We start from the raw sequence: 14,778 nt of genomic DNA on the forward strand, positions 1-14,778 counted from the left end.
CCCACATTCACCTCTTGATGGTGTGGGATGCTTATTACCACACAGGATGGGGAATTTTACAAGGCACGTCACCCAGATACATGTATACTGGGGTTTTCCATGGTCTGGAGCTGTATGGTTGTGCATGTTTGTACACTGATTTTGGCTTTTTTCAATGGATCATTAACTGGTTGTATGTAAATAATCTGCCTTTTCACTGGAAACTTAGGTAAAACCCCCAATTACTCAATTGCTCCAGACATTTTCTGTCTCATATTCAAAATAACAAATGCAACCCTGAACAAACACGCTTCCTACTTAAGTGTAATTTCAACTATGGTGAGAGTAATGTTGTGCAATGCTGATACTGTGGCTTGATTAAGTGAGGCTAAACTGTTATGTTATTCAATCCTGTATAGTTACATAAGGATTAGTGAAGGAAGCAATTTTGTAACAGTTATCTCAGAAAAGGATCCTGTTAATATCTGTACACTGTATGTGTTTGGCTGATCAGGCATCCGGAAGTCACAAACATGTTATCAAAGCCATAAACAAATGACAAATATTTATTAGATGTAACAGTAACACAAAAATCAAAATGCAAAGAACATATTCACATACAGCTCCTACAAGTGAACAGTCATGTTTTGTCATTCCTCTTTGAACAAAATCAATTTGTGCATCATGTACTCTTAACATTAACCTCAAAAAAGTGCAGAACATGAAATTAAATGCACCAATATGCACAAAAACCTAAACAAGAAAACATGAACTCATGATTATATACTTCATAACAGCAGCTCCACTCTTTCATGATCTTGGCTAATTTTCTCCACCAGACGATCAAAAAACATTTTCAAGTACATGGCAGTTCTTTATCCCCAAACTGTACAGTACAGTTTAAGTTGTACGTCTGGCAATCCTCACACCTCAGCAGGTGCTGAGGTCAGAATGTGTCAGCATATAAAGGTGGGGGAGGAAGGAACTCCAGATCTGTGAAGTCAACCTCCTGTTCACTGTCATACAAAACAGAACAGGACATCAGAGTTCATGAGGAGGAAGCCAAAGAACCTCAAGTACTGTGTGTGCTTCTTTGGCAAAGTCTACGAATACTCAGCCTATCTAAATAAGATCAAACAGAGCTTCACTTGCTGAATCAGAAGGAAACTGTCAGCACTTACAGATACGGTGGCTCCTCCACGGCACACATGAAGTCTGGTTAAAGACAAGGAGATACAAATGTCACATTAACTTTGACCTGCTGTCTCTGCAAAATGTCCAACACCAATATCGTGTCTCCGGGTTATTTGAAAACAGATAAATGTTCCTCAGAAGTTATTTTCCATTACAAGAAAAGCCTCCACCAGCTTCTAGAGTGTAGTGCCTATAGAGTGATTTCTAAGTGCTCTCCCCTTAGCTTCACCATTATCAGTGAGTGACAGAGACGGTGACAACAGTGGACTCATGGAAAAAAAAATTGAACCCAGTCAACTTACTCGATGGCTCAGCACTTTGCACAGGATCAAATTGATTTAAAAAAAAAACAAAAAAAAACAAACAAAAAAAAAAACATTAAATATAATTATCCTTCTGAGTGAGTTAGACAATTCTCAGTAATGTTTGACAATATCAACAAGACAATACTGTACTTTGTGGGTGTTGCTCCTTCACTACCAGGGACATCACCAAAGTCATCTTTGCTGTGTTGAAAGAAGATGGCTAGTTTCTGCAGGGCTTCATGTCTGGTCCTAAACATTGAAGGCAAGAAAGAATTGTTTTGTTCCCATGCTCCACACACACACACCATATAAGTTACAAAAAAGAAAAGAAAGTTAAAAACATAGTGGAAGTACCCTGTTGAACTCATAGCCAGTATATAAAGTTGACGTAGTGAGGCATGAGGTCATTGGTCTGTGTGGATTCAAGGCCCTGACTGAGGGGTCAGCTAAATCTGGTAGTGCTGACTTTGAGGCATCTGATTTTAAATGTCGATATATTTTCACAAAATCTCAACAACTAGATAAGGAAACAAAAGCAAATTGTTGATTATTTTTGCTAAATTATTATTGGTTTCAGTCAAACCTTCACTTGCTTAAGCCTCTCAACTGTGCTGATCTCCTGCTTATCCTTAGTTCTATTCAATTCAATTCAATTTTATTTGTATAGGGCCAAATTACAACATTAGTTGTAGATGATCATCAGTTTCTATCTTTTAGAAGGTTGGTCAGGAAAAACAAGCTAGTTTATAAAAACTTCCCTGTAGGCTATGGGAAATTAGTTTTTTTACTTCAAATAAGAAACTCAAAAATAAAAGATAAAGCTGTCCAAACCTTAATTGAGATGCAGCCCTAGGTAAGTCCCTTATCTTGTCATCACAGCACAAATAGTGGAAACACTCTCCAAAATGTTACAGCTCAACTAAATAGCCTTACTTCCATGAAAGATCCATGTATATTGATTACTATATATTATTTTTAACATGCTAAATTCTTCCATATCTTAAGTGTAAAAAGTAAAAGTATGCACATATCTGTGCAGCATCTTAAGAAAAGGGGCATCTAGAAAGATTTATGTACATATGGATAAATGTGCTTTAATTTTTCCATTTGTCTTTGAGACTTACTGTGTGTGTACGTCCTCCAGGCTGGCATCGCTCAGAGTGTGTTGGGCGCTGTCATGGCCATAAGCTGTCAAAGTGAACACATGGAGGACAGAGGTGAGTGGGAGAGGGAGGGATGGGATAAGTTATGTAACAGCATGGTAAACGTGCACATCAAAGACATGTTACAGTCTGCCATATGTCAATGAATAATATAAAACAACCACAGGCAGAGCTTGCATTTCCTTTTAAACCAGGAGGCTTAGAAGAAGGGGGCGGCATCTTCTGTCCTCATTTCAAAAGGACTGGATATAAAATGTACTCACATATCTCAGACATGGAGAAAGTCTGCTGGGGAAAGCTACTATAAAAAAAAAAAATGAAGAGAAAATAATTAGAAATACCGTCTGTGACATAAATTCAGTCATATCTTTCAGAGGGAAAGACTTAAAACAATTCTTATGTGGTTAAGGGTTTCTGTTATTCTTCTCAGTAACAACATTAATTGAAAGGCAGCACTGAACCACAGAAAAAGACAAATGCTCTCAGTCTTACTGGCTTTCATTGGAGGGTGAGAGAGTCTCATCTTCACAGGACCACTCCTCACTGTCATCTGTGACTGGGGAAAAACACATTAGTTTGATTAAGCACAGTGCGCTTGCTGATGATGGATGTTTAGCAGAGTAGCAGCAAAACCCCTCAGCTTACATGGAATTCCTTTGCAGTCATACAATAACACAAGGCTGTCAAGCAGATGACAACTAGCTCTGTTTTTCAGACCAGGCCTTTGGGCTGGTTTCTAATCTCAGAGCAACTGCACTCCGTCAGTCAACAAGTCCATACGTTATATCAACTGGTTAAATTTTTTATTCTGTCTTTATTAGGCTGCAGGGCTTTGTGAGATAAAGTAGCTAAATCAACATTTAGAGGGCTAGAGGTGACTGTACAAGTATTTTTTGTGCAGAGGCTACTAACACTCACAGCTGCTTGTTAATACAGGGTGGCTAGAGGATCTGCAAAACAAAAAAAGCATTATAAATAAATGGCAGTGAGGATTCTGCAAATCTTTCTGTTTTTTTGGTTAAAAAAACAAATCATTTCATCTGTGAACTACCCAATACCTGCTCCCAATGCTGATGGTGTCTCCCTCCAGGTTGCCTCCTCGTCCTGCTGCTTGGGCTTTCTTACCAAGTTCCAGCATCTCTTTGATATTTAGCTCCACATTCATAACAGAAATATAACCATCTGCAAAAAGCCAAGAAAGACTAGTAACTGAAAACATTGAGAAACTAATGTCATCATAAGAAGACCTGTTACATCAATGTTCAAATTTTATGTGTACTTTACGCATTGTCATATTCTGTTATTCTACATCTAATCATGTGAAATACATTGATAACCAAGAATTGTCTTACTTACTGCTCTCAAGTCCCAATTTTACTGACAAGATGAAAAGAAATGAATATCTGAAAGTCTAAATTGCTCTTTAGGAAGTGACATGAAAATAAAACATACTGAACGTCTTAACTCACATGTGTGGTTGGCATCACGAGCCAACCACTTGCCTTTGGGGCAGTTGGTGGTGCGGATAATTCCGACTGTGTCCCCACTCTTCACAGGCAGGTCATTTTTGCGGACTTTGTTGGCCATCATCACCTTGGCATGGTACATGGGCTCCTCATCGCCAGTCACCTAGAGAGTGTCATTTTAACAGTGAGGGGCTGTGGTTTACTGATTTCAGATCACTTAAACAGTGTATGAACAATAACTACACTTTACAGTTCTTTGTTTTTTAGCATAATTACAGCCTAGACAATAATACACAAGAGAAAAAAAAACCTCAACCTCTAGGTAACAACTGCATAACTTACTTTGAACTTCTTCTTCATTAAATTTTCCTTCTTTTCCTTTTCTTTTTGCTCTTTTTTCTCCTTTTCCAGCCGCTGCTTCTCCCTCTTCTTCTGCTCTTTCTGTTCAGCAGTGTGGGGGCTGTGCCATTCCTTACTAAAAACAAATCAGGCTGTTCAGTAGTAGAATTTAAACACGAATATAATAAAAAAAATTAAAATCAAGTTTTCAATAAAAATTGCTTTTACCACCTGAAAAATAAGTAGAACATGTTAAGAAATAAGTGAATTAGAAATAAGCTAATTTCAACATTAAAAACAAATATATGAGGCAAGCTGTATATATAATGTCCCACAATTGATATGTGATTATGGCCTACTATGGCTGGATTGATGGGGAAAATGGCATTTTAACCATTTTTTAAAACATGAAAGAGTAAATATTTTCTGACACCAGTGTATCAGTGAATGTGATTATTAACCAAAGGACCGTGTTCTCCTGATTCACTACCTCTTAGCACACAGAAAAAATGCATAGCTGCCTTTCACTGGCAAAAACAACAACTTACTATGAATTCTGTGGCCGCATGTTAGGACACACCTCCTCCTTCTTGAAATAAACAGATGATTTTTTATTTACCACAGATGATTGCTTAAAAGAATAAAGCACATTAGTTACAGCACATGAGGTGTCTGGCCATAAACTTAGCTGTTCTTTTATTACTCACTAAAATGATAATTATTTGCTTAGATTTTAATAAGAGTTACCATAGGGTGGTTGTCAGCATATGGATCTGTAAAAAATTGCCAACAAGGGAGTTAAATGTAAAGAACAAATATGAACAGGAGTTCTCACATATAGAATACAACATTGCTTGAAGCAAAGATTCTTACTCTTCAGACCAGCTTTACGTCTACGAGAGTTCTGGCTCAAGATGAATTTGTTGGTGTTTTCAACATCCTCGTACACATTATCACACCTTTCACAGTAACTGCCCTGCTGATAAACACTACAAAAAGAACAATCAAATAATAAACACAGAAAGAACACACTGTGTATACAGTTATAACAAAACTCACCTTTGATGTGGCTGAATGCCATCATGAAGTTCTGCATGGCTACCAAGCTCTGCCTCCTCTGGGGCAGAGTGGGATTCGGCTCCAACATCAATCTCACTAGTCTGACAATTTGATAAAGGCTCTCCAATTGCTTCCTGACTCTGGGAGCACTGCTCTGGTGCAGCAGACTCTGGGAACTCTGAAAGGCTTATTGGCTCAGTAAAGCTTGCTGGATCAAGGGGTATTATGTTTGGACTGCCGAGGTTCAGATCTTGGACAACAGAGCTCACACTGGACTCGGGAGGATCACAAACTGACAAGTGAGGTTGCGGATCCTCAAAATTGGTAACCCCAAAGTCAACTGATACAGGAAGGTCGGTGCTGACTAAGTCTAATGCCTCCAGTTCTAGTGCAGCGATATCAACAGCTTCTCCCTCTGCCATTTCCATCTCTGAACTCTCAAAGTCTGGAAAATCAGGAGCATCCAGTACAGGGTTGGTGATGGATGGGTTCTCACACTCTGGCTCTTCAATTGGGGCTTGGCTAGAAGTTGGGGACACCTCTATAACAAAGAAAGCAAAATCAGCACTTAAACAAATGTTAATTGAAGTAAGAAAAATGTAAACAACTGCACAGCTAGTTTATAGCTTCTGTTCTAGCAGTATGAGACATTTTGCCCTCATAACCTTCAATCTGTTGTCACAAAGGGGAGAAACAAACGTGTTATAAAACAAAACTAGGGAAATGGAAAAGTAAAAAACTCAAAAGGAAGTACACATACAGTACCGTGAACAATGGATTGTTGGAAGTGGAGGAGATCTACCAGTGGAGGTCTGTGGGGCTTTGGTGGCATTGGCCCCAGTGAGCTAAGGTCAGGTAGAGGCTTCTTTAGAGGAGAGGGTGGATGAGGTTCACCAAGTCTGACAGAGGGAAGTTCAGCTTTTTCCCTGTCAAACTGCTTATCGAATGGAGACTCTGGAAATTTGAGAAAATAACAAAATTGCAAATGCATTAGAAATTTAAATAAAGCAGATGACAATGTTTTTTGTTCTTTGTGACTTACTGCGCACAGGGTTGTTGGCTTTGAAGAAAGGCCGGGCTGAAATACAAGCCAGATGTGGGAGGCAGACTGGTGGGGGTATGCGCAGGTCAGGCTCAACACCTTCAGTGTTCTTTGGTGGTGAAGGGAACATTTTGTCCCTTAAGGTGTAGTCAGGGGAATGCAAGCTCTTGGGTTTGGTGGATATCAACATCTGTCGGCATGAGAACTTCTTCTTGGCCCTCTCCAAAGTACTAATGAGTCTGTTGTCAGAGTCAACATTTGCCTGTGTAGAAGGAGGGGTGACCAGTATATCTGGGCTAGAGAGGGGGCACTCAGCTGTTGACTGGTCGCTTTGGAGCGAGACCCTGTCTTCTGTGGTTTGTTTTTCCACACAAGGAAGCTCGCCAGGAGCACTAGACGGTCTGGTGGTAAAATCAGCATACATGGGATCCTCTCCATTTTCTGCATTGACTTTTGATGTTTTAGTTGACTTGAAAGGGAGCAGCAAACCCTTCTTCTTGATTTTAGTTTGTGGCAGAACTTCTTTTCCCCCATCTGGTTCCAGTTTGTGATCCTTTCTGACTGATGGTTCTGTCTTCTGCTCTTTTACAGACAGGACAGGAAGCACCAGAGGCATGTGCCGCTCTTTGAGGGACTGCCTTGTTGTGGTGTTTCCATTAACAAGCTGGGAGGAGGGGGAAGTTTGCTGAAGTTGTGGTGGAAAGGAAATCGGTCGCTTTCCTCCAGATGATCGTAGCCCATCTCTGAAAATGCCCTGGGAAACCACTGGTGTCTTGTTTTCTACAAAAGTATTAATGCTGCCGCAGTGAACTCCAGGAGGTGGTAGGTGTTTGGGTTTCTCTGCAACAGCTGGTCGACTGCATTTGGATTGAGCCAGAAAGGCCTCTTCCTGAAACTTGGCCCTTAGAGCTTTGAACTTAATATGTCCCTCCTTAAAAACAATCATGAATCAATCATTTCATATTGTACAAATGGAGATTGGTTTACAGCTTACTTCAATCTGTTTACTTTTGGGGATCCAAACCCCATGCTGACGCAACTTAAGGGACTGGCTTTTTTATACTTACAAAACAAACAGACAAACTTTTTTTTTTCCCCCCACAGTTGTATCTGAGTTTGGTTTCCTCTCCTGCCCTCTCTTCAATACACAGGAGATGAATGGAATTTGTCTTCAAACATTTAAATAATTGAAAGCTTGGTAAACATAAATTGAATCATTTGATATTGAGATACTAGTCTTGTTAAGAGGCAGGTTAGACATTTTAATATGCTATCATATTTATAAACTGGAATAGCTAAGTTACCATTAACTCGTACACTTCACGGCACACAACAAGTAAAACAAACCCAGACTGCAATGTATTCATGTAAACATGGGGTGACTTAGCTAGCACAGGCCATGGTAACAGTGCAAACTAATTATAGTTAAACTCTACCAGCCCTCAGCTAAAGTTACTCAAAATCACTCTTTAAACTTTACCTCTTCCATTGCAGCTGCGTTTTGCTCATCACTGTTCAGGACTGCGCATTTGAAGAGCGGTACAAACTTGTAGAAACCCGGAGCTGAACAACCGAGCAAACTGTTCAAGCTAACCACGCGACGCTATTTGAAAACGCCGCTGAGGGACGCACCTGCGTGCTGCGCGTAACCTACGTGCGCGCTCATGCGCGTTTGATTAACCAATTAGAAGTGCCACCTTAGATCGGTATTAACAATTATTATAATTATAAAATATAATGACGTCTTTCCTTCCTCCTTCTTCTTCTTATCAGTATTATTGTTATTAACTTTATTATTTATTTATTCATTTTTTAAATTTCAGTTTCAGTTTCTGAGAAGTACATTTACTCTGGCTACATTAAAAGGGAGAGTATGTGCGGGCTGGATGGGTGTGTTTGCGTGGGGGGACGATGAGAACTGGGGTTTATAGAGCATAAAAAAAAAATCCCAGCTGTTGTAAGAGCATGTGTTTACTCTTGATCAATCATTCACTGTGGTTGATCAAGACAGCAGTGGTACAAGTCTCCACAGGATCACAACAACTGTTTTGTGATGTGATATTTTAACACTGAGGAATAGCTAATCATTTTCAGTATGGGGATATTTTTTCATTTAATGCTTGGTTTATGCTCACTGCATGCCCTTATCGGTTTTAGCCCAATTGTGAATGGATCCAGAAGGCCATGGGAATCTGCTGACAACAGGTGCTGTATGCTTTGATTCACAACCTCTCATGTCCGAATAAAATCATTTTGATATCTGCGATGTAATAATATCCACAAATGTTAGAACTGGAATTGAGATGATAATGGGTGTTTTGGGGCCAGTGGGGCTGAGCCGAGGAAGGTCAGATCTGTAAGCAGACCAGTACCAGTTGACTGTAAGCTGGGAAGATGGTCTTCTTGGACTCCTTGTAACTCCTGCACAGACAAAAAGGTAATGTTGTTATTCACAACAAAATACATTAATCAACAAATTCAAGAATTTGAATAACAATGTGTGATTTAATGATTTATGATTAAAACATGGATTATGGCTGACATTAGTACAACTAGACCTTGCTCCAAAAGCTTATGGATGAGATGGTCAATAGGTCCAAAGGGAACCCTGATTATCCTAAATTAGCACTCCTCTTTCAATAAGGTCAATAAAAGTGGACTTTAGTATGTCACTGACAAATGTAAATTACAGCTCCTCTGAGACCACTTGAAATGTTGCATGGCTACTTATACAATGTGTGCAATAAATGACATGATATATTGCACCACAGCAATGCAATAACATGTGGACTGTCTCTACATTGTTTCTGTAGGAATCTGTGATGGTAGAGTGATTTTGAATGCTAACTCATCTGTAACTTGTAGTCACGTTTCCGATACATGGAGAAACCCTCACAGTTTGGAGGGACAGAGTGCATTGAGACACTGTGGGAGAGCCTGGCATGTCCAACAGCAACCACAAAGTGTCTGGTGCCAGATTACTGTGGAGAGGGCTTCACCTGCAAAGAAACAGGCAAGTCCTATTACAAACCACCTCACACACTACCTTGTCTGTGAACAGAAGGTGTCTGCCTGTTGGTGTATGCACATAGAGTGTAGTGCTGTACATGTTTGTGTGAGTGAGAGTGTGTCATTCCAGGGCGCTGTATCAGCCAGTCGATTCGCTGTAATGGAGAATCAGACTGTGATGACTTTTCTGATGAAGAAGGCTGTGAAAATGTCAACCAGAGAGAAGACAAGTGTTCCACCCTCCTGCCAATACCTGGTGCTGAACGTGGCACTCAAGGGTAAATGTTGCTTAGCTATTACTGCTAATATTGGTATTATTTATTGTACTTATCCCTATTATAATACAATAAGGCCTAATTTACCTATTCAGCTGTGAAAATACTTTAAATTTGGAAAATTATGATTAGAAAGGAATGCAACTTAGCAAAATGCTTTGAAAAACTGGAAATGCAGGCCCTATAATTCTAATTACGAATATATACACATATAATTCTTTTAGGATAAGATTCTGGTTTATTGTTATTTTTCACATATGTTTGACACCTAAAGAGAAATTTGCTCAATAGCACACATTCAGAATAAGCATCTGTATAATTAGCTGCAATGGTACAGCTGTTTCTCTGTTCCTTGTTGTTTTGCTAAACTAGCTAGCTGCTGGCTGTATCCTAAAAGAAAGTGGTGTATATTCAGAAATGTTGCTACTCCTTTAATGATGAACTAGAATTATTTTGCTTTACCTATAGCTACAATGCCTTGACTGGAGAATTTGTGGATCGTGTACTTGACCCGACGTACTTTGGAGGACAGTGTGAATATGTCTACAATGGTGAATGGAGGAAATTCATATATGACTCATTTTGTGAGAACCTGCACTACAATGAGGATGATAAAAACTACAGGAAACCATACAACTACCATGCCTACCGTTTTGTGGTACTGTCATGTGCTCTTTGTGCAACTTCAGAAATGGACACTGTAAGCTGAGACATTCTGACACAAAACTGAATGTGTTACAGGCTCAAGCTACGTCAGAGGGCTCTCAAGAATACTATGACGATATAGTGAGCCTACTGAGTGCAAGGAAAACTATGAGTTCCAACCAAGCCGGCGTCAGTGTTTCAGTTTATTATGTAGGTGTGGAACTGAGTGGAAGTGACGAGTCAGAGTTTCTCCAGAACTTAACGAAGTATAAAAATGAGGTATTGTCAGTTTTCAAATGGTTTTACAGGATAACTAGAGCTATTTTGTTTAGGTAAGACTGACAGGCTACTACTCTTATGTGCTCATTATAAATGACTCCAGAGTCAAAACTACAATTCGTGATTTCACATATATTCACAAGTATTTTGTGGCTGGGTGAGGAAACTCCAGGAAGTCAGTGGTCCTAGCCAAGAAATAGTCTGACAGTCAATGCCATGTGCTGTTGTTTTGTAACTCTGCTTTTTTTGTGCAGATTAAATAAACCCAAGTTTAACGTCATTTACCCAATGAGCCCAACATAACATGTTTGTGCTCATTTCTGCATCTTTTCTGCAGATAAATATTTAATGGCTAATATGAGAGTAGCCCCAGTCTTCTCAACTAACGCTCAGCAAGAAGTTGATTATTTGCAGTAACCAAGAGATTTTTATTATCTAAGCCTTTAACTCTGTGTATAAATAAGCCAAAATTGCTGAAAAAAAACTTGCCCTTCTGTCCTCAGAACCTAGGGTTTGTAAGACTTTGGTCCAAAGTGCAAACAGCTCACTTCAAGATGAGAACTAATAAACTGATGCTTCATGAAGATTTCTACATTTCACTCATGGAGCTCCCAGAGCAGTATGACTTTGGGACATACTCCCGCTTCTTCAACACATTTGGGACCCACTATGTCACAGAAGGAGTTATGGGAGGAACCCTTGAATATGTTGCGGTTATCAATAAAACCTCCATGGCAGAATCAAGTACTGTGGGCTTTCCAGTTTGTTATAATCAATGCAATTTCATCAGAACTAAAAAGTAGAGTAAACTTTGCTTACTGTAAGTGTCTTCCTCTCCCTCTTACAGAGATTGAAGGTGAACAGGCTGGTTGGTGCATTGGTGGTGCAATTGGTTTAACCAGTCCTCTTGACAACTATGTAACAGTAGGTCTCAAAGTGGGTCTCCAGCATTGCACTAAAACAGGAAGTTTTAGTCAAAGTGAGTCACTAAACTTCTGTTGGGCATTAATGCTGCCCATTTAGCAAAATGAACAAACAAAAATTGGGGTTTTAAATAATGGTCCCTAGTTAACTCCCCATTAATGAATTACATTTTTTGCTTATACACTTTATTTGTAAATATGTCTCATTTTCCTTGAACTGACAAATGATAAATTGGTTGCTGTGATGTGTTCTGATTTATTCTTTTGTTGTTTGTTTTACTCCTGAAATGTAGAACAGGACTCTAGTTCAGTTTTCATTGAGGACATTGTTACTCTAGTGAAGGGAGGAATCACATACAGCAGCGCTGGTGTGTTGGGTATCAGGAACCCAGACACGTACAGGAAATGGGGAGCGACGCTCAGATACAACCCAACAATCATCGAATATGAGGTGACTTTCTGGTGTGTGCTAGTGTGGTTATCTGCCTTTTATGAATTTTCTCTGTTTCTTCTTATCTGGTCTCTGTATTTCCTCCCCTGTGACTCAGACCATGCCAATATATGAGCTAGTGCGCCTCAGCACAGCTGCTGATCATGTAGGTGCGAGGTTGGCTAACTTGAAGAGGGGCTGGGATGAGTATCTGCAGCAGTTTAACTCCTGTCGCTGCAGACCCTGCAGGAACAATGGGATCCCTATCCTCACAGGCACTTCCTGTAGGTGCGTCTGTAAGTCAGGCTACCGGGGAGAGGCCTGCGAACAAACACTCAGAAGAGGTGAGTCCTTTGTCATAAAACACTGGAAATAAACACAACCAAAGCATTTTCTAACCTGCAATAACCAATTACCTGGCATGTACTTAAAGGCAAGGCAAACAACCTGTAGATGCAACTCTAGCAAAAAGTTTAAGTTACTATGGAAGGGGCTTCCAGCAACATCATCAATGAGATGCCAGGTCACCTTACCAATCAAAATGTGTCTGGTTTGGTTGTAATAAAAAAAAAAAACAGTGCCTGTTCATGATCTTGCATGACTCATCAAAAGTGCTAATTAAACCCTGTATTGAGAGTTTTCTAGGAGTATGCTGCATCTGTTACCTTGCAGTCACTTCTAATGTGAGTTACAGCATAATTGTAGCATTTCTGCCATATATCCACTGTCTGGTATAATTTGAGGAAAGAGCAGAATTTTCACACATGCAACTATACTAAAGGTTCAATGTGTAATACCATATTTAGAGTGAGATCTATTATCAGAAATGAAATATAGTATTCATAACATGTTGTCGTGTAATCATGAGAAAATACCAAACATTGCATTTTTTAAAAATCTTAGAGTGAGCCTTTTAAATGTTTGGTTGGAAGTGTTTTATTTTACACATTACAGCTTTAATCAAAGAAATTATATCTCTATAAATAAAAAAAACATGCTATAGGAGGAGGATATCAGACTCCTCCTCTTGCTGAGCAACTCTGTCTGGCACTACAAGACCATTCAGACTTACCATTCTCGTAAAACTCAGCCATTAATCACTTTTTACTTGCCAGATACCAAGACAGATGGGTCGTGGTCCTGCTGGGGGCCCTGGCCATCCTGTACATCAGGGAGGAAGACTCGGACAAGAACCTGTGATAATCCCTCACCCAATGCTGGTGGAGCAAACTGCCTGGGCTCCTCCTCTCAGACTGAAAGGTGTTGACATCACCCTCAGGCTCAGATGAGAGTTAATTCAGAATAATCTACTAAATGTTTGTTCGGTTAAAGAAAACTGCTCTTTCATAATGTTTTTGTTAATGCTGAGGCTCTCAAAACAAAAATGAAATGAGTGTACTGCATATTGGTTTGAATAAATGTGTGTTGTGTAGTCTATACTCTGCATGTGTGTCAGTGTTTTTCTGTCCAAAGGTTTTTGAAAATAAGTGTGAAACATTAAGCTGTAGATGCCATACACTGCCATACATATGTAGTTTGGATAACATCCAGGTCAGTGTCTAGGGCAGATCAAGTTACTGCAATACTGCAATTACCCTGAAGAATACAATATACTCAAAATATACTGTATTTAGTTGTGATGTCAAAAAGCAAAACTCCAGAGACTCATTTTTATACATCTTTATGTCAAGGTGGACATCAGGGCTGCTGAACAGATATTTAAAAGCATTCATTAGACTCTTGCTGCAGTCCTCTGCATGCCAGGCCTCCTTCGCTCGGTGCTGGGTTGTTACACTGTCTACTCCTTGTCATTGTTCCTCCACTGCAGGATGACCATGCACCCCAGCAGCTCCAGCTGCCATCAATGGCTATTTCTGTCAGAAATTGTCACATCACAAGTCATGAAGTCAAAAGAGAAAAGTAGTGTTATCTTGTACATGATATTATTTTAGATTTTGAGAGCAAACCTGTTGGCCTTTGAGTGATCTCACAGCCCCGTCCTGTGTAGCCATTAGGGCACACACAGTCACACCTGGTGCCTGTTGAGAAAGACAGCAATTTTTCCTTCACCGTCATCACAAACACCACTAGCTACAATACATCTAGAAAATACCAGTGTAAAGATAAGACATGTTGGTGTTACTGACTTCATTAGTCCTCAGTTAAGATGATAAATGTCCATTTGACTAGAATTAAATCTAAAACTAAAGAAGTAGGTTTAGTAAGAGAAAACAAAGGAGAATATTACATCACGTCAAGCATGAATTCGGAGGAACTAGTAGGATTTCAATCAGAAATACAAACAATAATATCCTCTTGGTTACCTCTTAACACAGCCACTCCATTGTTGTGGCAGGGAGCACAACGACAAGCACTAGCCTCTGCCAGGTACTCTGACAGAGCTCTCTTCAGGTTTCTCTTCAGGATGGCGGCTTGGGAGAAGTCTCTGGAGGTGACCAGCTCATAAAGAGGTTGTGTCTAATGAGAAAAAATAATAAAATAATTAAGCATTCATGAAATAGATAGCCAGACTGGATAGACCCACATGTTCTCATATTTGATGGTGTTGAAGTGAGGCAGACTAGTTGTATTTGACACAGCATCTTTTGCTGCTTGTTTGCTTGCTATTGATCAGCCCAGCTGTACTTTGACTCTTTGTAATGCTGCCAG

The 14,778-nt window shown here is 39.7% G+C and overlaps 3 protein-coding genes across 5 annotated transcripts in view; 1 reads left to right on the forward strand and 2 right to left on the reverse strand.

The window, feature by feature from the left end:
• Window positions 1-611: 611 nt before the first annotated feature.
• Window positions 612-8,122, reverse strand: si:ch211-188c16.1 (uncharacterized). 3 transcript variants are annotated; one of them, XM_026314112.1, is made up of 17 exons: window positions 8,028-8,122; window positions 6,548-7,478; window positions 6,271-6,459; window positions 5,506-6,046; window positions 5,320-5,435; window positions 5,194-5,219; window positions 4,995-5,035; window positions 4,450-4,582; window positions 4,111-4,270; window positions 3,700-3,823; window positions 3,560-3,591; window positions 3,134-3,197; window positions 2,905-2,942; window positions 2,603-2,666; window positions 1,629-1,727; window positions 1,161-1,194; window positions 612-995 (listed from the first exon to the last, which is right to left on the reverse strand). In XM_026314112.1, exons 1-17 carry the CDS (start codon window positions 8,034-8,036, stop codon window positions 993-995), a joined length of 2,604 nt encoding a protein of 867 aa, XP_026169897.1. In that variant the 5' UTR covers window positions 8,037-8,122; the 3' UTR covers window positions 612-992. The 3 variants fall into 3 exon arrangements, with proteins under 3 accessions (XP_026169897.1, XP_026169895.1, XP_026169894.1); XM_026314110.1 differs by having other exon boundaries at window positions 612-1,194; window positions 3,134-3,191; XM_026314109.1 differs by having other exon boundaries at window positions 612-1,194.
• A 397-nt stretch (window positions 8,123-8,519) lies between these two features.
• Window positions 8,520-13,552, forward strand: c8a (complement component 8, alpha polypeptide). Its single transcript, XM_026313617.2, has 11 exons — window positions 8,520-8,752; window positions 8,876-8,984; window positions 9,413-9,560; window positions 9,687-9,834; window positions 10,300-10,489; window positions 10,573-10,755; window positions 11,259-11,499; window positions 11,603-11,734; window positions 11,972-12,129; window positions 12,227-12,452; window positions 13,224-13,552. Exons 1-11 carry the CDS (start codon window positions 8,643-8,645, stop codon window positions 13,373-13,375), a joined length of 1,797 nt encoding a protein of 598 aa, XP_026169402.1. The 5' UTR covers window positions 8,520-8,642; the 3' UTR covers window positions 13,376-13,552.
• A 221-nt stretch (window positions 13,553-13,773) lies between these two features.
• The window catches only part of c8b (complement component 8, beta polypeptide), a 55,974-nt gene continuing 54,969 nt past the window's right edge, over window positions 13,774-14,778 (reverse strand). Inside the window, exons 24-26 of the mRNA XM_033325644.1 lie at window positions 14,433-14,586; window positions 14,076-14,147; window positions 13,774-13,982 (exon numbers count right to left, since the gene is read on the reverse strand). Of these exons, the coding sequence (XP_033181535.1) occupies window positions 13,828-13,982; window positions 14,076-14,147; window positions 14,433-14,586 (381 nt within the window). The 3' untranslated portion in view covers window positions 13,774-13,827. The remainder of the gene's footprint in view (window positions 13,983-14,075; window positions 14,148-14,432; window positions 14,587-14,778) is intronic.

This window comes from Mastacembelus armatus, chromosome 17, assembly GCF_900324485.2.
Source record: "Mastacembelus armatus chromosome 17, fMasArm1.2, whole genome shotgun sequence".
NCBI classification, from domain to species: domain Eukaryota; kingdom Metazoa; phylum Chordata; class Actinopteri; order Synbranchiformes; family Mastacembelidae; genus Mastacembelus; species Mastacembelus armatus.

Coding starts and splice junctions, on each gene's coding strand:
- si:ch211-188c16.1 (XM_026314109.1), bottom strand. Junction 6,460..6,547: donor AGCCAACAACCCTGTGCGCA/GTAAGTCACAAA, acceptor TCAAATTTCCAG/AGTCTCCATTCGATAAGCAG. Junction 2,943..3,133: donor TCACCCTCCAATGAAAGCCA/GTAAGACTGAGA, acceptor TTTTTTTTATAG/TAGCTTTCCCCAGCAGACTT.
- c8a (XM_026313617.2), top strand. CDS start 8,643: ATGGGGATATTTTTTCATTTAATGCTTGGTTTATGCTCACTGCATGCC. Junction 8,985..9,412: donor ACTCCTGCACAGACAAAAAG/GTAATGTTGTTA, acceptor TGTAACTTGTAG/TCACGTTTCCGATACATGGA. Junction 9,835..10,299: donor GCTGAACGTGGCACTCAAGG/GTAAATGTTGCT, acceptor CTTTACCTATAG/CTACAATGCCTTGACTGGAG.